The sequence below is a fragment of the Lepidochelys kempii genome, chromosome 12, assembly GCF_965140285.1.
Source record: "Lepidochelys kempii isolate rLepKem1 chromosome 12, rLepKem1.hap1, whole genome shotgun sequence".
NCBI classification, from domain to species: Eukaryota; Metazoa; Chordata; order Testudines; family Cheloniidae; genus Lepidochelys; species Lepidochelys kempii.
In genome coordinates, this window is record NC_136391.1 from 25,966,545 (window position 1) to 25,986,838 (window position 20,294).

The following is a 20,294-nucleotide window of genomic DNA, read 5'->3' on the forward strand; positions in this document are numbered from 1 at the left end:
ACCTGCAGGTATCAGTCTGGGGAAAGTCTGAACAAGGCTAGGATACTTCATTTTTTACCCCTGTCCTGCGTCACCAAATTGCTGCTTTTATTTTACCCTAATCCTTTTTTATGGGGGTGTGGAAAGGGGAGGATTTATCAGGTACACATCACCAGGACAAGGAGGAGAACTTAAAATTAATCTATACCAAATTAAACATTGTTTCTCAGAATATTCACTGCAAATATAGTTCTGCATGGTACATTAAAATAGTTAAAAAATCATGAAGAAATAGTTAAATCATCAACTCAGCAAATGAATGTAATGGGGGACTGAACTTTACAAAGGAGAACTAGGCCATGATTCAACATTAGGGGAGTCAGGGTTGCCAACTCTTCCTATTTTTTCAGGAGTCTGGCAATACATGATGGTTTCCTTGAGGCCCCAGCTCCTGGAAACAAGTGATTTGTGAGACACACAGCTTTCTAGACCTATGGATGCAGAGAAAAGCATGAAAATGTGACTTGAATGAACCTCAAAAGGTGCAAAAAACCCCAATCCCCTCCCTCACACAATCACAATTACTCTTAGACATACCAAAATAAATAAATAATTTGAATCTCATAATATTTTGGTTCCTGACTCATGATTTTTAAACATTTGGGGTTGGCAACACTGAGGATTTTTGCAATAATTAGTAGAAAGTGTCCATTTTCACTTGAGAGAAAATAAACTCAGTTAATAAAAAGAACTAGATAAATTCATAGAGGATAGGTCCGTCAATGGCTATTAGCCAGGATGGGCAGGGACAGTGGGCCTAGCCTCTGTTTACCAGTAGCTGGGAAACGGGCAATGGGATGGATCACTTGATGATTGCCTGTTCTGTTCATTCCCTCTGGGGCACCTGGCATTGGCCACTGTCGGAAGACAGGATACTGGGCTAGATGGACCTTTGGTCTGACCCAGTATGGCCGTTCTTATGTTCTTTAATTCACTGCTGTTCCAAATTACACCAGAGTAAATCAAGAGGGACCCTGTCGACTTCAGAGTAGAATTTGGTCTACATTTTTTTTTCTCCTTACACCCAAACCTTCCTTTATTAACTCTTCACAGTGATTCAGTACATTATGAAGTGTACCAGTTGCGCTTCATTAGGAGAGAGGACAACCTATGGTAGACCTAAATTGGATCTTAGGGCATCACCAATGTTCTAACTGGAGAGATGGATATGTTCTCACTCACTACCATTTGGAAAAAGAAAGGAAAGAAAAGTTTGACAGAGCTGCAGTATATCACACACTCTGATTTATGAAGATTTTAGAGATTTTATGGTATAAAGTAATCCCATATCATTTAGAATTTTGTCCCAGGTGTGTATATATCTGCCCTCACCTCTAGGGTCGCCCCTCACGCCTGGGCGCCATGTTTCAGGGAACTTTGTTTCTTATACTTATACCACTTATACCTCAGTGGGCACTTCCTTGGCTGTAATGGCCAGTCCCAGCCACTGTCTTCTCCTCACTCCCTCTATAGGAGTTCTGTAGCTCAGCCCTCTGGCCAAGTCACACAACAATGTACTCCCCATCTGGAGTAACAAAAAAGATCCAACTTAAAGTCCAAATCAAATGCTCAGACTAATCGTTCTTCTGCCCTACTCAGGTACCACTGAAGTCCTGGGCTTCTCCACCCCTTTTCCTGGCCCCTGCAGAGCCTCTCTTATCTTGCTTCTTCCCCAGCTGCTTCCCTTTGCCAGGGACTCCAGCAGTTTACCTTTGATGATCTCCCCACTTCATTTAGGACCCATCACAGAGTTCCCCACAGGAACCTACTCTGATCCCTGTGAGTCTTTCTCTCCTTTAGCAGGCCCTGTGGGTGACAGCCTGACTATCTCAGGGTATTCCTGAGCTCCCATCTCTGTTTAAACAGTGCTCACGCTGCTTCAGCACCACTTACTGGGGTCATCCTTTCAAATTAAGCACCATTACACTCAGCTGGGACCACTAATTAGCTCTTATTTTGCTAGCTCACAAGTGAGGGATAGCTGCTAAATCATGGGCAAAGCTGAGCTCAGCTTGCCTTAAAGGGCTGGCAAGCCATGACAGGGACCAATGATGAAAAAATAAAGTAGGTAAAATCCTGGCCTCTTTGTAGCTAGTGAGTGTTTTGCCTTAATTTCAATGGGGCCAGAACATCACCCAATGATCCTATATTTTCCTTGCAGTCCCAGATGTAATAAAACCTGATTTTGCATTCCTTGCAGGATTGGGTGTATTCAATCTCAAAGCCCTTTTCAGGGGGAGGGGGTTGTGAAAATGAGGAAAGAGATGAACTTATGAATAGGAAGCATCTGTTACTTCTTTTTGCTCTGTGTTTTGGACAAGAATGTTTTGACAGATGCATGCACCCAAACAGAGCAACCCAGAAAATGAACCCAGCAAAGATTTGTTGATTAGTTTTGTTGCAGCAATCTTGAATATTTGAATGATCTAAATATGAAACTAAGTTTCTATGTCTAGTAGAAAAACAAAAACTACTGTAAAGCTCGTTCACCTGCACATCTACCAATGTGATATATGCCATCATGTGCCAGCAATGCCCCTCTGCCATGTACATTGGTCAAACTGGACAGTCTTTACGTAAAAGAATAAATGGACACAAATCAGATGTCAAGAATTATAACATTCAAAAACCAGTCAGAGAACACTTCAGTCTCTTTGGTCACTCAATTACAGACCTAAAAGTGGCAATACTTCAACAAAAAAACTTCAAAAACAGACTCCAATGAGAGACTGCTGAATTGGAATTAATTTGCAAACTGGATACAATTAACTTAGGCTTGACTAAAGTCTGGGAGTGGATGTGTCATTACACAAAGTAAAACTATTTCCCCATGTTTATTTCTCCCTCCCCCCACTGTTCCTCACATGTTCTTGTCAACTGCTGGAAATGGCCCACCTTGATTATCACTACAAAAGGTCCCCTCTCCCCCCACTCTTCTGCTGGTAATAGCTCACCTTAACTCTTGTTACAGTGTGTAGGGTAACACCCATTGTTTCATGTTCTCTGTGTATATAACATCTCCCCACTCTATTTTCCACTGCATGCATCCGATGAAGTGAGCTGTAGCTCACGAAAGCTTATGCTCAAATAAATTTTTTAGTCTCTAAGGTGCCACAAGTACTCCTTTTCTTTTTGTAAAGCTCTTGGCTTTATTTGATTAAAAATGGAAACTAAGGCCCCAATCCTGCAAAGATGTACCATATGCACTGCTTAACTTTACTCACATGAATAGTCCCACTGAATTCAACAGCACTATGCATGTGAGTAAAGTTATGTCTAAGTGTTTGCAGGACCAGGACATACCAAGCTACCATTTACTGAACAACCAAAAAATCCAAACTAAAATTAACATGCAAAAGAATTTAATTTGACCTGATCCAGCAAACACTTACACGGGTGTTTAACTTTACTTATATAAGAGTCAATAGTACTTAAATTAAAGCACAAGAGTTAGGGTTTTGCTGGATTAGTGCCCTTGTGATTAATTTTGTTATCAGCTTGTTCTTTCTCTTTTGGCATTACTCTTCTCAGTGTTCAATCCAATATTCCTTCCCTGATAAATAATAGATTTAAAGGCATCAGGAAACAGGGATCGAATAATCACGTACCATGTCCAGTACACATATAAAAACAGAAGAAATTAAAATGATTCATCTGCTGTTGGGTTTGGTGCCCTGTACCCTGGGAACTGTCAACTATTTTAAAATATTGTACATCAGGGATACAAATACACCAAGTTTCTCACACTGAGCCGAACAGCAAATCACAACTGGCTTTTGAAGAATCATTTCCCCTCCCCCCCCCCGCTTTTTATTCCCTTGCTGTTTGTCTTTTAATAAACTTAAACATTTTATTAAGCCCAAATGTCCTAGACAGGATACTGGGCTGGATGGACCTTTGGTCTGACCCAGTATGGCCATTCTTATGTTCTTATGTTCTTAATAGTGGGTTTATTTGTGGATAAGAAATGTATTTGTTATTCATAATTATTTTGTTATTTTAATATTTGATATTTCTAACATGTGTAGAATAAGAACAACTTGGTTACACCCTGCAACCCCTTTATCTTTCTTGGAGGTAACTGAGAATTGGGCTCAATCTGTCCAATTTGTGCCCACAGTACCATCACTTAATCTACCTTAAGGGCTATTATGCTATAACAATCTTGCACATTAGCATTCCAACCTCACTAGCAATACCAGCCTCCCTTGTTAGCTGAGATTCCTTATAAGTATTTACCCTCTTTCAAATATTTCTGTTTAGCAATATTCAAGGTTTAGAACACTGAAAATATTAACGTGTTATCTTTACATTAGATTAAAACTCCCAGCCTTGGACGGAGGCAAAACTTTTTAGAAACCACAAATAAGAGCTTAGAAATCCTGGCACCCTTGTTTTGATGTTTGTTTGTTTGTTTTGGTATTTGTTTGGTTTTTTGTTTTTGTTTTGGTCTTCTGCTTAATTTTTGGATTGAGGGTCTGCAAGTAAATTAATGTGAAACATGAGCAGTGTATTTAAGGCAGGTTGAGCTTGTGTGAGCCAGTATTTTCCTGAAGTGAATTAACCTAGCATAGTAAGAGGCCTACTACCAGCTCCAGTTATTTGGATTCAGGGAGAGAGAAAATAAGCATACTGTAGGATTATGTTAAAGGTGACCTACAGAAGAAAAAATGCGTTTGTGCCTCTTTTTGATTCTTTATGTTGCATAAAGAAGGCTTGAAAGTTTTTTTAAAAATTTTCTGCTTTGTATTTTTTCATTAGAAACATCAGGAATATTAAGTCTTGGTTTTGGTTTATCTACTACTTAATTCTTTGGACTTGAGTAGGAGCTTTCTCAGTTGTGCTTTGAAGGAGAAGAGACTAGTTAACAAAGAGAGCTTTCCTCTCAAGTGTTTGCAAGAATTTCGAGTTAAATAGGTGTTAATAAAACTAAGGAAACAATTTTAAAACAGCCTGACTAAAAATCCCTTCTCTGTTAAATTGCTCAGGGTTCAGTCTTGTGAAGTTATAATCCAACTAGTTCTCCAGTCATACAAGTAGCATTCCAGCAAAGACAGGGAATCAAGACCTATTTCTGCTGTGAAAAGCAAAGAAGAAAAAAGTGCTTTAAGAACTCCTTTCAAGTCTTCTTTAAACAACAGAAAGACGCAACAAGGGCACAACTATATTTTAACCTCTTTGTAGGTCCTTTAAAATACATCGACACACAAAACAATAATAAAGCACAAGGCCAAAATTCCATTGTTTTAAGTGACCAAACAAAAAAGGGCTAATTTAAGAGCTTTCTAGCAAGATACTTCCTTTACAATGGTTTGTCTTGGGGTATCAAACCATTGTGTTGCGCTTCTGATGATCCATTCTTTGGCTGAACCTCACCAAAACAAAAAAGTGTTGCGGACACCAAGCTTATTTTAAATAGTTAAAGAAACAAAAATCTTTCAGTGAAGCTTTGAGTAATCAGAAGTATAGGGGCCAGATGGCCAGCACATCCACTGGCACTGGACTGGGGGTCCTGGGTTCTGTTACTGGTTTTGCCACTGACCTGTTGAGTGATCTGGAGTGAGTCACTTCACTTCGCTGTTTGCCCTCCCACCCATTATCATCTCTGCAGCATCTTCTGGGCAGGAACTATCTCTCGCTATGTATTTGTGCTCTACCTAGCATCAGGGATTAATTTGTGCTGAGGCTTGCCGGGGCTCAGCCCTGGCCCCTCTTTTCATGCTGGGCACAGCTCCGGTACCTCTTCCATCAGTGGCATTTAGTAAGGCATGCAATTCTACACTGCATGCAAGGCGTGACCTTGCACTTAAGGTGAGTGCGAGGTCATGTGATGCGGAGGATGCCATTTTGTTTCGCTTAAGCCCTGGCACTTCTTTCTTTACACATAAGCATTACCTAACACAACAGGCCCCCTTGGATTTGGGCCTCTCAGCCCTGTGAAAATAACAGCAGCAGCAACAACAGAACCTGCTATGATGTCACTGACTGAAATCTGACTTGGGTCAGCACAGATTGAAAGTCATTACTAACTGAATGAAATAGGTTTGGTGGTCTCGAAAGGTGTCAGCATCACAAAAGTCACTGTAACAAGTGCAATGCTTGTTGGCAGTCCCAGAGAGGAGGCTTAGGACTGCCCTCCTTCCTGTGGGGGTGGTCCATGCAGGGCCAGGCTGAGAGGCATTGACAGTAATTTGTGGGGAGCTTGCTTTAATTCTGCTAGCTCTGAAACTCTTCTGTGGTTAGGTGCAGAGCTTCGTACTCCAGTCATATCAACATACATTCAAACGTTTAATGGATAATCATAGATAGATTTAATACATAACTTCAAAAATGGGGGTGACCAGCTGTATCATATAGTACCTTCTATTACATTAGAAACATCTGCCAGTTCTACATTAGATGCTATGCAATCTACATATTTCCCGGTCAGGTCCTGTGTATTTCTAGGTCCCTGACTTTATTTCAAACGGGCTCAGATATGTATTATAACCATGTTTCACCATATCAATTTTATCTTGCTATGTGATTGCAGAGGCAAAACAGAGAATTTAAGTCAGGGGGGAAAAAAGATTTTTTCTTAAGTGAATTCCAACTCATGTGGTTTCTTTCATTTAACTTTAGGGTGTCTAAATGCATGTTTCCTGTCTGGCTACTGATTGTCTGCTCTTCCGTTATTCAAGTGAGTGATATATTTTACACATCGTGCTTGTATTGCATATTAGGTTTCTATGAACATTCATGCATTGCTTATGTTAATAACTTTACTATGGTACGTACTGCAAGACTCCATATACTAAATAACCTAGAAGTCAGACAATAAAAGGCACTTATAACAGAATGAATGTAAACTAATACAATATTCTATCATAAAGTATCGGATATAGTTCTTAAGGACAAAGAGGAAAGCAATATTAAACTCCAAAACTAACATTTATATACGTCAATTAAATAAAACAACAACTTTTAGCTTTAAGAACAATTTTGTAATTCCCCACCCATCCACTCCCCATTGTTTCTAAACTCCTATGATGCAAAGTGCAGGGTAGATTTCTTATGCCATAAATCTGGGCTCTGCCTTTTAATAAGAGAAGAAACAGAAATTAGATTCTTTATTACTGGGTCTAGAGACATTTCTGGCTCGGCAACACCTATTGGGGCTGATTCTGACCTTGCTTACCAATGTAAGGCCCCAGTGCAGCAAAATCTTAAGCATATGACTAACTTTAAGTACAGGAGCTGTCCCACATGACTAGTCCCCCTATTCATGTGCTTAAAGTTAAACACATACTTAACAATCTTGCTGAATCAGGTCTCAGTTAGGAGCTACCCACTCAGTCAAGTTTACACTGAGGTAAGTTAGATCAGATGAAGTGTGCAGGGCCTGATTCTTCACTGTCGTGCACCTAGTGAAGCCATTGTACAAAGTGGGTGTAAAATGCTACCAAATCAGAAATACTGCACTCAGGTGTAAATGGCTACATGTAACCCACACGCCTCCTGGGTGTGGAGTTCTGTCCCATCTAGTGGCACCAAGATCACTTAGAAAGAGACAGAGAGATTAATGAGTCTGCTCTACAGCCTTAGCTATCAGGCACATGGCTTTTAGCCCATGCAGTAGAGGCTCATGCATTTAGCTTAGAGGGCCCAGGTTCGATCCCACCTGACGATGACTGGGATCTGTTGGTATTACAAGTGGGGGCTTGTCTGGGATTTCAACTGGGGAAGTCTCTGAAGCTCGGCATGTGCTTCCTCAGCTAGGGGAAGTATGTAACCCACACACCTCCAGAGTGTGGCATTCTGTCCCATCTATGACAATGAGACCACTTAGAGAGAGAGATTAATGAGTCTCTTCTACAGCCTTAGCTAACAGCCATATGGCTTTTAGCTCATGCATTTAGTTCCAGAGGTCCTGCCCACTGACAACAGGGGTGTGTAAAATGCTACCCACCCACTGACAACAGGGGTGTGTCGGTATTACATACACAAGATGCAATGCAGCAGAAGATGTGACCCAGAGAGCTTAGTTCTGGATATGCAGCAGTATCTATAACAAAAAAAAAAGTCCTAATTGTGAAGCCTACCGAACACATCTTCCAACACAACTCTTATCCACGCCTACAAATGCTGAAGCCATAGCTCCTCATCATTGCCACATTTACCAACTCATGAAGTTGGTTATGGCCAGGTGGATGGTTTGGGAAGGACTGGAATCCAGTCTCACCAGAACAGGCTGAGTTCTAAACAATAGCAAACTGAACCCAAACTTCCATGAATTTGGGGTTAGCAACCATAATGTTACAGTGCTGTATTGTGATGTGATGTTGTTTGGCCCATGATATTATGACACAAATCTCCCCATATTACTGGCTCGGAAGAACCCTTAGCTTTGCAAACACTATTTGTGGGGCATGGGAAGAAGTTTAATTTGAACCTATTCCTGAAGCATATTGTGAACTGCCACATGTGTATACATCATGAGCAGAGGAGCTAAATATGATTATGAATGCTTTGAACACAATAAATCCATAATGCATTTGACCAAGGTGCACTTACTAATGCATCTGTTGTATAATTATGTAGAAAGAGAACAAGTTGATAAGGAAAATGACACAACAAGAGTAGAGAAGTATGGACACAAGTACGAAACACTGCAGGAGGTTAATGATGTAGAGCTTATAGAGGTTAAAATAAATCTCTCTTACACACACACTGACAAAACTTATTCTCTCTCTCTCTCTCTCTCACACACACACACACACACACACACACACACATGCACTTCCAATGGAAGAATATTTACTTCACTGACATCTCTTGATGTTAGGTATTGATATCTAGACATTAGTACCAAAGAGACACATGCTTGGTGACTTCTCCCCATCTCTAGTTATTAGTACTCCTGTATTCAGCAGGAAATGTTCTGTGTGTTTGTGAAGGGTTATAAGAGCGGTCCCTGCCTACTCAAGGCTTTCTTTCCCTCTCATAATTTAGATGAGGATTTTTTTATATTACTGTTCTGTGAATCATTTGTACTTTTTTGGATTTTTTTGTAATACATTCACCATCCATTAGAGTAGCAGTGTACATTACAATACAGTTCTCTGAGATTCAAGATTTGGCTATACCTTTTATGTCTCTGTATTAGAATAATGAGCAGTAATAGTGTATATTCCTTTCTCAGTTTCTATTGCATATATAATTTGTTAATTCTAATTATCAAATAAATAAAAGGGTGTTACTTGTGATTTCAGTTTCTGTAGGATGGCATATACTCTATGTACACACACACACAGATTATAAAACACACATATGGACCCAATTTCACAGAGAAATTTTATACTGAAGAAACTGCTACACCAGTACTGAGAAACAATGCTATGCATAGCAAGCAGTTCTGATGACATCATATTAACTAAACAGACTGAGCAAGGTGTGTTTATAGCCATATTCAGAGTTTTCCTGTTTTGCATTTTATATAAGATGGAATCCATGAAGTCTGTAAAATACAACAAAGGAAAAGTCGTGTACAAGGCTACTCTGACATCTGTCAATCTAGGCATTATATTCATCATCATGATAGCTGACAGCTCTGACAATGAAGAGGTCTTCAAAACATTTATTGTGGTATATTGAGGACTGTGTTGCAATTGCAAGCTACTACTTTAAGGGCAGGGGAGGGGGAGAGAAGCAGTTTCTGGTTCTGTTGTCAGGCTAGGGAGCTAGGATCATAGTGACCAAAAGCTAATACTAAGAGGTGTTGAGAGCACACAGCTCCACTGATTGCAATGGAAGTTGTGGGCTCTCAGCACCTTTCAAAATCAGGTCCTATATGAGAACCTACTACCTTATCCTACTTGCTGCTAGAAGCAGGTTGAACCTTGGCTGAGACTAGCTGTTCTGTGTCAGGCCGCTGACAGTGACCATAAAGGAAGATGGATATGTAATAGGCTGGTCTATTTAGTTTGTTAACTTATAGCAAAATGATTGCCATTTCCATATCAGCTTCACATCTCTTATGAGCAGAGACGGATTAGAGTAACACCTTACAGACACTGCATTCACATTTATTCTCACTGAGGACACTGAACCCCACTAATCTCTTTACACTGGTGTAAATCCAGAGTAACTCCACTAACTTCTATGGAGTCACATTGGTATCAATGAGATCAGAATCTGGGCCATGATCTTAAAGCAAGGGACATGCTGTCAGGAGAAAAATTAAATTAAGAAATATTTTCATTTGCTTTTGACAAAACTAAGAGGCTAAATCCTCTTTCACAGGTTTTCCACTGTTTTCCCACTGGCAGTGAAGAACACATTGAGGTACCTGAAAATTATGGTGGTTCATTCCCACTGTATCTGAAGAAGGTAGGAATATAAATACTGTTTTATACAACCAACAAGGTGACAAATGGTAAAATACTTTAAACTTGAGCTAAAGACCTAATCAAGATTTCATTGGCCTGATCCTCATGTTCATTGGTGAAAATCTGGAGTATCTCCACCAAAATTAATGGAGTCATGCCGGGGCAAAACTGGCATGACGAAGAGGAGAGTCAGACTACTATGCCCTCTACCAATGGGCCATTGTATAATAGAACTTTTTTGCTATATATAGAAAAGTCAATTTAACTCTTTGTTTTCTGTCTGCTTTCTAATCCCTACTAGCTCTCTTCCATCCTCAGAGTATCCAGGAAACACAGGAGACAGCCATTGTCATGATATAAATATATATTGAATTGAATATATTTGTTTTTGGCAATCTGTTTTTTGCTCCATAGTGATTAACTATTTCAGCCATGTCTTGTGTTAGTGAACTGGTTTGAAATTGGGAGTTCAATGTGAACAACAAAAGGGAAAGATTTGATTCATTTTAATTTGCCTAAAGAGCAGAGAACTCAATAATAGAAATTTTCTATTTTTTGTTGTTAATTTTATGAAAAAAAATGTTAAAATTTCCCATGGAAATGTCTAAATTTTTAGCAAAAAATAAAAAACTGAAAATGTTTCAACTAAAAAACAAGGGGTTGAAAGCTTGCATAATGTTTGATGAAGATAAAAAACGCTGACCCGAATCTGTAAGTAAACACCATTTACTGTAGTCACTCAGGTTAAATGTGTATTTTAAATAATCCAATGCCATATAGATATTCTTCTGATTAATGGATTCCAAAAAGTCATTCCCTAGAAATGGGGAAAAGACAAAACTGTATAAGAAAATAAAAAGCTAAGTAATTTTAACACAAAAGTCAGAGAGCGCTTTACTGAAACAAAACAGGACCAGAAACTATCACTGATAGTTGCATTTGGTTTTTTTTTAATTAATAATAACCTGTTTGAATTCAATAATTGATCTCTGTTAGAATAGCATTTTCTTTCATAGTCACAAGCACCATCTGCCATTTAATAAGTGTTTTCTGTGACTCAGTCTGTACTTAAATTGACTTCAAGCCATTTTATGGCTGCTGTTCTCTGCACCACCAACTAGGATGCTTTAAAGTCAGCTTTGATAGTCAGTAAAGATAAAGCCAGTATCAGCACAAAAATATGGGTATTTCCAGGCCTGAATCTTTGGTGACAAAGAACTACTTTGTCGATAGTAACAGCAGTACCACTTTCCAGAGCTGGTACCTTCTAAGGGCATGGACACATGGATTGGTGCCAGGGACAGAGACATTTTTAAAAATAAAAATATTAAGGGTCAAATTTTCAGAGGGCCTGAAAAAATAAGCCTTGCATGTGCAACATGTAATGGTCATGGGGCTGTCTGAATGCACAACTGTCCAGTTGTGTGTGCAAATTCAAGTTTTATGCATGCAAATGGATATGCCTGCAAATATTTGTAGGCATATTTTTGAAGACTGAAAATCTGTCCCCCAATTTTTATCAGAATAATTAGAGAATAATAAACTCATTATCTTATTGTGTGTCAAGATGCCTCCTCCTTGAAAAAACTTACAAAATGTACTTGTTTCTTGAAGCATTCAAGCTAATCCTGAATTTCCTACTTAGGCAAAATGTCCCCTAAAGTCACTGGATGTTTTGCCTGAGTAAGTAAAGAAAGAATGAGGCCCTTAGTGACTGGACTCTGGGTTTATCTGTGTATTATTCTTGTTTGTATCTTCAGATTTTAAGCCCTGCATTTTGAGATCTATGGATGAAAAGTGCTATATAAGAGCTAGATATTCTTCTTCTTCTTGAGACAGGGGTTTATTTGTTCGACACAGATCAGCTGTTGCACAGTGCCATGTCCATGTGCAGCTCTATATAAAGAATAAGAATTTGTAGTAGTACCAGAACAGGAGCCAAAAAGCAAAAGAAATTAAAAACAAATATCAATTTAAAACCATGCAACTGTTTAACATCGTCCCCCAGCCAGAATCCCCATCTGACTAGTGTGAATTTGCAAATGAGGATTGCTCTGGGTCCATGGTGGGGAAGGCCATTCCTGGATACATGTCGAGTGTTGGGCTACACAAGAGCTCCCCTGTCAGAAGAGCAGAGCCTTCTTCATTTGCATCATTCCCCAGTGTGCCCCTCTGCCTTTCCGACTTGCTAGCTCACCACAGCCTCCCATTTTGAAAGTGGAACCTGGGGATTCAAAACTCTCCCAGATACAAATGTCACTTCCAGATGACAATACTCTCCTGGTATCCAGTGGTAAAAAACCTCCCCAACTTCTGCCTGCCCCACAGATGTGTTGTGCTGTTTGGGCCATGTGGAGTGGTGAACTTCCATGAGTATCCGTGGAATCTGAGCATGAACTAAGAAGAATTAATGGCCCTTGGTGGCCAGCTATTAAAAATGGCAGGCATCACGGTTTGAGTATTAGTATCTGTGAACCCCAAATGGAAAATAAGATGCATCTATTAGGAGTAAAATGTTTTCTCCCTTTTTGCTTTGCACTAAAATACTCCCTTGATTACCTGATTTCCAACTTCAGATAAACATCACGCTCAATGGCCAGGTTGACATTCAGTTGGCTGGAAATGAAGAAGGCCTATTTGGAATAGATCCAGAGTCTGGCATTCTGTACGTCAATAGACCGCTGGACCGGGAGAAACAAGCTTTCTACACCCTTCAGGTATGGCACATTCCAATGGCACAAGCCCCATCTCATCTCACTGCCCTACTACACATCCCCCAGCTGTCTAATACCATTAATGCCATTTGTTCTGTTGGCAGTAAATATTGCCAGACACCAAAAGGAAAAAACTCAAGGACAAATTCCTAAGACCTTCCCTCAGTTTTTATTCAGCCCTTACACTGGCAAACTCCCATGGAAATAAACAGAAGCTATGGGTGCTCTCAGCCCCTCTGAAATCATTTAGGCCATTCATTTAGGTGCCTAAATTTGAATTAAATAACTAATGGCCCTGGACTTGGGGGCCGAGACTGTGTCCTCCTTGTTTCTGACTCCATGAGGGTCTGTCACTCTTCTTTGAATCCATTTACAGAATAAATGCATTAAATCTAGTCTGCTCCAGTTGATTCAGCATTTACACAAAGTAAAGCTTATGTACAGAGTCCTGTTTACACACTGAGCCTTACAAAACTGCATTAGCGCACTGTGCATTAATACATTTATTACTGGCGCAATGAGTTTACTTTGTACCACCTTTTACAGCTGTTTGGGCCAGATCTGGTGGGTTACTGAGCACCTGTTGAGAACTGACAACCTCCACTGAGTTCTACAGAAGTTACAGTAGCTCAGCACCATATCTAGCCTTTCCTAAGAAACCATCTGGGCTGCTTCCAGCTGGTTCTTCCTGGCCCAATCCCCTTCTCTTTAACATGTGCTGTGCTCCTAACATGAGTTTTTATTTATCCTTCTTCAGATTCATCAAAAGTATCTAACATCCCTCACTGCTGTTCTAATCCCTCAACCCTGATCCAGAGACCTCCTCCCAGTGTGGCTGATGCATAAGCCTGTTTTCTGTAGGGCAGAGAATGTACTTTTTCCCACGCAGGGGTTTGGTGATGTAAATGTGTATTTGTGACAAGCTGAAGTTAGACAATCATTTCAATAGACTGCCCAGCAGTAAAAGAGCTGGGCTGTTTTCTGCATATGAAATGGGAATGCCATTTAATACAGATATCAGGATGTCTGTCCACACAGCCTTCTTTCTGGACAACCCACAGGGCCAGATTGTGGCTAGCCCTGTCTGGGTGCAGAAGAGGGTGCAAGGAACTCTCTCCCATTGTTCACCTAGTCAGGGACAACCACAGTCCCCAAACTTCTGCTTCCTGAGGGGCTGTTAGCACTAGTGACAGTGGTGCAAAATACCTTGAAAGGCCTGGGGCGCATGGAGTGAAGGCAAGGCCGTGCTCCCCTTCCCCTTCTGCACTGGCTGGGGACCTAAGTCAACAGAAGAGCAGTGTATACTGCATCCTCACAAAAAGAAGTACAGCAGCTGTCTCCGATCAACCTCTCCCCACAGCCTCCAGAGGCATATTGTCTATGTCAGCACTGAGCCAGAGGTCACCATTCTTTATCATATAAACCTCTATGTTATGTTTTGTTTCTTTCTGTTGCATTTTGAGTATTGCCCTCTACTGGATAGAATGAGAACTGGTCTGAGTGTCATAGACCCCATACTGCTAACAGCTAATGGAGATTCTCCTTCAGTTCAAGTGCTAGTAGCCTGTGCCTTCAGTGCAGGAGTATTTCGGTCCAATCCCCACTGCTGCAATGAAGTCAGAGGTGGCCACAATGAGCATCACATTTGTCACTAAGAAATCATAGCTGGCTGGTGTATACACAGGGTATATTAATCTTACTGTCATGTGACAACAGTAAAGAATCACAACTTTCTTCTAACACTGAACAAGGAACTTTAAATAAACCTACTGTAGTTTCCCACTGCTTCTGCCTAGAACCTTCCTCAGCACCCCTCCCTCTTGGCTTCACGTTACAGATTTACAGAAACAGTACACATACCCTCACACTAACCTTAAAAGGCAGCATGTGCAAATGAGTACTATTGAAGTACGTGTTCTTTTAAAATCAGATGACGGTAAAAGATGAAGAGAAGCAGCTGGTTTTTAACCCTGTAACCATAACAATAGCAGTAAAAGATGAAAATGACAACATGCCAGTCTTGACTGAGGATATGTTCCCTGGAATTCTTAGCAAAGGGACAAAGCAAGGTAACAGTGACCTCCCTGACTCCTTTCTGTTAAGATCTGTTTCATTGTTACTTTCCTCCGCCACTTGACTCATGCCAAGGTCTTTATACACTGCATGTGCTAATCTTGGTACATTTGATGAAATGTTCCATTTTTAAGACCATCCATTTATATAAATTGTATCATGTTTGTATTAGAAACAACTCAGAGATTATCTGCTCTCTGAGGACGAGGGAGCTAGAGGGAAAATGAACAAGTACAAAATGGCTTCCCTCCTTAGAGATAACCATAACCATACGTGTGGATGTGAGAAGCTAAGTGCCTTTCTCTTTGGGATTAGCACATTCTTTTTATTTGCCATTTGGCCGATATATATGCAGTAAACAAGAGAGAAAATATAGAAACCACATGACTGCTTGTTCCATAGCCTTTTGCACAGGGCTGCTGTGTAGTTGCTTTCAGATGTCAGTACAAAGCTTCCTGATCACTGATGCTCAGTAGTGAAATGTCAGGGAGGAGATAAGCAGGCTAAAAGGAGCCTATCTTAGAAGCTAGACTGTTCTATCATTAGTTTTATAGATAAACTTCACAACGTATTTTTAAACAACAAACGTTATTGTCTAGCTGAGCATAAAGTCATAAAGAGAACATTTTTAAAATGGAACCCAAGGTAATTTTAGGGCTTTCCTGCAGGGAGTCAGAAAGTTTGACATGGTTAAGCCTTCAACTTAATCTGCCTATGCATCTAACTCCTCGTGTCAACAAAGACCTTTTAATGTGATCTACACTATCAGAAACACAGAGAAAGGTTTCCTGAAAATTTACTTCCTCCAAAGTCAGGCACCTCAGTGAAATGAGATATCTTCCAAGAGATACATCATGATGGCATGAGATGACAAGGGGCTGGACTAGATGACCTCTTGAAGTTCCTTCTAGCCCTAAATTTCTATGATTCTATGAAACAGGGGCCAAACTCAGCTCTCATAGACACTAGTGCAACCCCACCTTGGCTCAGCATCTCCACTGAGTACATGCAAGTTGCACTGGGACATCTCATGAGCTGTGATACCTTGGGGTAGACGTTGAGGTACTTTGTGCTTACAGCCTCTCAACTGATGATCTCAACGTGCTTCGCAAACATTAAACCTCACAACTCCCCTATGGAAGAGCTGAGTGAAACCAAGACACAGTGGGTAAGTGTCCCAGATCAGGCACCTTGAACTGAGGTATCCAACATTAGTGGACACTTCTGAACACTTAGGCCTAAATTGCTCGCCCAGTACCACAGAGAGGGCCAAGATCAGAAAAGATGAGTAAGTGAGTTCCCCTTACACGAACAGACTCCCTTAGCACTACCTACATTCACTCTACTGAGGCCAAAGTAGGAGTAACCCCCACCCTACTTTAACTTATGGTTCTGGCTCCTCGGTGCATAAGGATTGGTCTTGAGAAGATTTTTTTTAAAAAAATTAAATTTTAAGCTTCAAGTGGTGACAGGGCAAGTTGTATTTTAACGTTAGCCGGTTGAGGTGAACCCCAAAGGGGGAGTTTATGGGTCGCTTCTATCTGCTAATGTGTGTTAAAATACACCTTGTCCTTTCTACAGTAAAGTTTAAAAGGGTGTTTGGTAACATGTTTTAAAAAACACCGCTCATCCTTGCCTAACATACATAAGAGGATCTAGGGTAAACACTGAGGTGGTTCTCCACTGACTTTACCCCCTGCAAATTGAGAGCAAAGGGGGTGTAAAAAAGCTCCCATCTAAGACAGGCAGCATTTTATGCTAATACAGGTGTCAGTCAGGACACCAGCTAAGAGGCAGTGGTACTTACACTACTGAAAATCAGCTGTAGCTCCATTGAACTCCATTGGCTTATATTGCTGTAAAGCAGGTGTAAATAAGAGGAGAATAAGGCCCTTAATTAATAATATAATTTCTTTGTCTTAAATCTGTAGTTGCCTTAAGTGTGACAGCTTCCTCAATGCATTCATTTGGGTTGCTTTGGTTGTGTTGCTTTGTATCATATCCCAGGAGTGGATTCTTGACAGCAGCATTCTTTGTATTGTAGAATGTTATAAAAAGTTTGGAGTGCATTTCCATATGATTGCGAGAGACATGGAAGCAATCTCATGCCGCAGTAACAGGTTTCATAGTGTGAAGACTAAATGAGTTTTAATGGGTACTTGTCATATGCTACAATTTGTCACAAAAACTGAGGACTGAGGAAAACAGGCAGAGAACTAAACTACTGCAATCCGAATGCATTACTGGCATTTAACCAAACAGCACTTTCCTGGTTCTACTTTCTCATTTTTATTAGTCCAACTGTTAACCCTTATGCTACTATAGTTTCCCCCACTACACGGTAACAGGAACATAGCAGAAGTATAGAGTCAGATAGCTCGCACCGCTCATCCCCGGGAATGATCCTTAAAGACATTATTGGACCATCATTATGACTTATCCAGGAAGGGAGCTAGGTCAGTGGGCAGGAGGTTGGGTCTCTGTCAATGTCTGTCTGTGTTTGTTAACCCGCCAAATGACTGTGATGACAGTGTGACATCAGCACTTTATGAATACTGATTGTATAATCCATGAACCAATTCCTGCTCTCCACTCTCTGTATTACCCCACTTACACAAGGGGTAAAACCAGGGCAGAACTTGGCTCTAGTTTGACCACTGCTTAAAGATAGTCAGCTCTGGTGTTTTTGCGTCAGGCCTCAAAAAGAATGAGATTGTCTTAAAAATCACAAGATTAAAAATAAAATAATAATAAATAATAATACTGGGTGTGTGCAGGGTTATATTTGCCTTCCAGTTTCTGAGCCTTTAGGGTGCACTTAGGTCACATTTTCAAACTTGTCTTGGCCACCATGCATGCTAGACATTTTATTTTTTCCCCACTGAAAGCTGAGAGTCTCACCTGATCAAACGCTTCCAGGGGTCGGTGCTTTAAGAAAAACACCAACTACAGTGTGGGCTGGAAACACAGAACCTGTAAAACAGGGATCCTAAGGAATGTTGCGAGGTTTAACTCATTGGTTGTACAGCACTCCAAGTACCTTGTGTAGAAGGTGCTACACAACTGCAAAGCATTTATTATTCCAGCTCATATATGGTAGCCATCTGAAGGATCCATGGGATTTAAAATCTTAATTGATGTAAGTTTACAAAAGAAATTATTATACTAGCGTGAATACCCAAAGCCAGGTTAAATAAAGCAACGGAGGAGAAGTTAAACACACTATACTTACGCTAAAAGAAAAGGAGTACTTGTGGCACCTTAGAGACTAACCAATTTATTTGAGCATGAGCTTTCGTGAGCTACAGCTCACTTCATCGGATGCATGCCATGGAAACTGCAGCAGACTTTATTTATACACAGAGAATATGAAAAAATACCTCCTCCCACCCCACTGTCCTGCTGGTAATAGCTTATCTAAAGTGATCATCAGGTGGGCCATTTCCAGCACAAATCCAGGTTTTCTCACCCTCCACCCCCGCACACAAATTCACTCTCCTGCTGGTGATAGCCCATCCAAAGTGACAACTCTTTACACAATGTGCATGATAATAAAGTTGGGCCATTTCCTGCACAAATCCAGGTTCTCTCACGGCATGCATCCGATGAAGTGAGCTGTAGCTCACGAAAGCTCATGCTCAAATAAATTGGTTAGTCTCTAAGGTGCCACAAGTACTCCTTTTCTTTTTGCGAATACAGACTAACACGGCTGTTACTCTGAAACCTATACTTACGCTGTCACCTTCACATGAAAAAAAAGTAATTCATGTATAAAATGTCTATAGTCACAACACAGTTAAATTGGTTATAGATGGGAAGAGTCAAGCTAAGGAAGGAGAATTGAAATTCTGCGATAGAAAGCATTTTTCATGTTGAATTAAAATGTTTTTTTAGATAAACCTTTGTGCCACCAAACCCAATCTGTGATCTTTCTAAATCCAGGAACGTCTTTCATGAGTGTCAGTGCTATTGACTTGGATGACCCTTCCACACCAAATGCTGATCTACGGTATAAAATCCTCACTCAGACTCCAAGCCAACCCTCAGAGAATATGTTCCAGGTAGATTCAAGGACAGGGGGTATTTCATTATCTGCAGAAGGTAAGATACCGCTGGGTAGCTTTGTCCTTTGTATTGAAGTGTCTGAATAATTCCGGTCCTTAAGGTTGAAGGGCCCGAGGTCAGTTGCCTCCTTTTGTGTGCATACATGGGGAAAGCAAGCAGGCACTCCTTTTGAGAGCCGGCACCTACATTGTTTATGTACCAATAGACTGGAAAGCCTCATTGGATATGCAAGGCTATTTCACACATAACTCACGCCGCTGATAAGGCTTCTGGATAGTCAAATTTCCACACAATGGAAAAGTAACAGAGTGCAATATCCACTCCATGATGGAACTCCTTGTAAAATTTTTATATATTACATTTCCACGAGCTTCCACTACCTTTGACAAAGTAGGGAAGCCCCTTCCAAGAGTCTCTGCCAAAACTCTGATTCAGATTTTTAAATCATCTAAATAATGCCAATCTAATCCGATCACATTACTCATTTTAGTATCACTTCATCATAACCTCCAAATTGAGTAGATCATCTACTATCCTGGGTGGAATCCCTGCTTTTGGCTTCCAGTTGCCTTTCAACTGTGCCACCAGACTACCCAGAGATATTGCCGTACTGTACGAAACTATTTAATCACACAGATTTCTACCTGGCTTGTGATTAAAATGCTTTCTGCATGGAACCAGGTTTTATTTTGTACTAGATTTTTCTGAAGCTGCAGATTATAAAATACAGCTGAGCACTTAAACATTGTTATCCTTGAAAAATACAGCCAGTTGCTTTGTGTACACCCACATACTGCATGACCGGTAATGACAGGCTGTACTCTTGGTTTTGTAGTGCAATGAACGGTCCTTTAGAAATTCACTTTGTGCACATACCAGCAGTCATCATGAACTGGATGAAACAGGCTACAAAGACTAAGCCCATGTGAATGTAACAGTCAGAAAAATCAGGAAAGTGCAGCTAAATTAAGTCAATACAAATGGAGAGGGGATTAAATCAATCTTTACAGCTTTTTTAAACCCATAATTTGATTCA

At 40.4% G+C, this 20,294-nt stretch overlaps 2 protein-coding genes across 5 annotated transcripts in view; one reads left to right on the forward strand and one right to left on the reverse strand.

The window, feature by feature from the left end:
* PDP2 (pyruvate dehydrogenase phosphatase catalytic subunit 2) overlaps positions 1–20,294 on the reverse strand; it is a 172,953-nt gene that overhangs the window by 33,664 nt on the left and 118,995 nt on the right. The gene's annotated exons all lie outside the window — the stretch shown is intronic.
* Positions 1–20,294, forward strand: part of CDH16 (cadherin 16) — a 62,032-nt gene that overhangs the window by 2,375 nt on the left and 39,363 nt on the right. For 3 of the 4 annotated variants that reach the window (XM_073307926.1, XM_073307924.1, XM_073307923.1), the window contains exons 2-6: positions 6,661–6,718; positions 10,321–10,407; positions 12,983–13,123; positions 15,051–15,189; positions 19,136–19,294. In XM_073307926.1, coding sequence (XP_073164027.1) covers positions 6,661–6,718; positions 10,321–10,407; positions 12,983–13,123; positions 15,051–15,189; positions 19,136–19,294 — 584 coding nt within the window. Of the gene's footprint in view, positions 1–440; positions 522–6,660; positions 6,719–10,320; positions 10,408–12,982; positions 13,124–15,050; positions 15,190–19,135; positions 19,295–20,294 lie in introns of those variants that run through there. The other variant, XM_073307927.2, reaches the window with a different exon arrangement.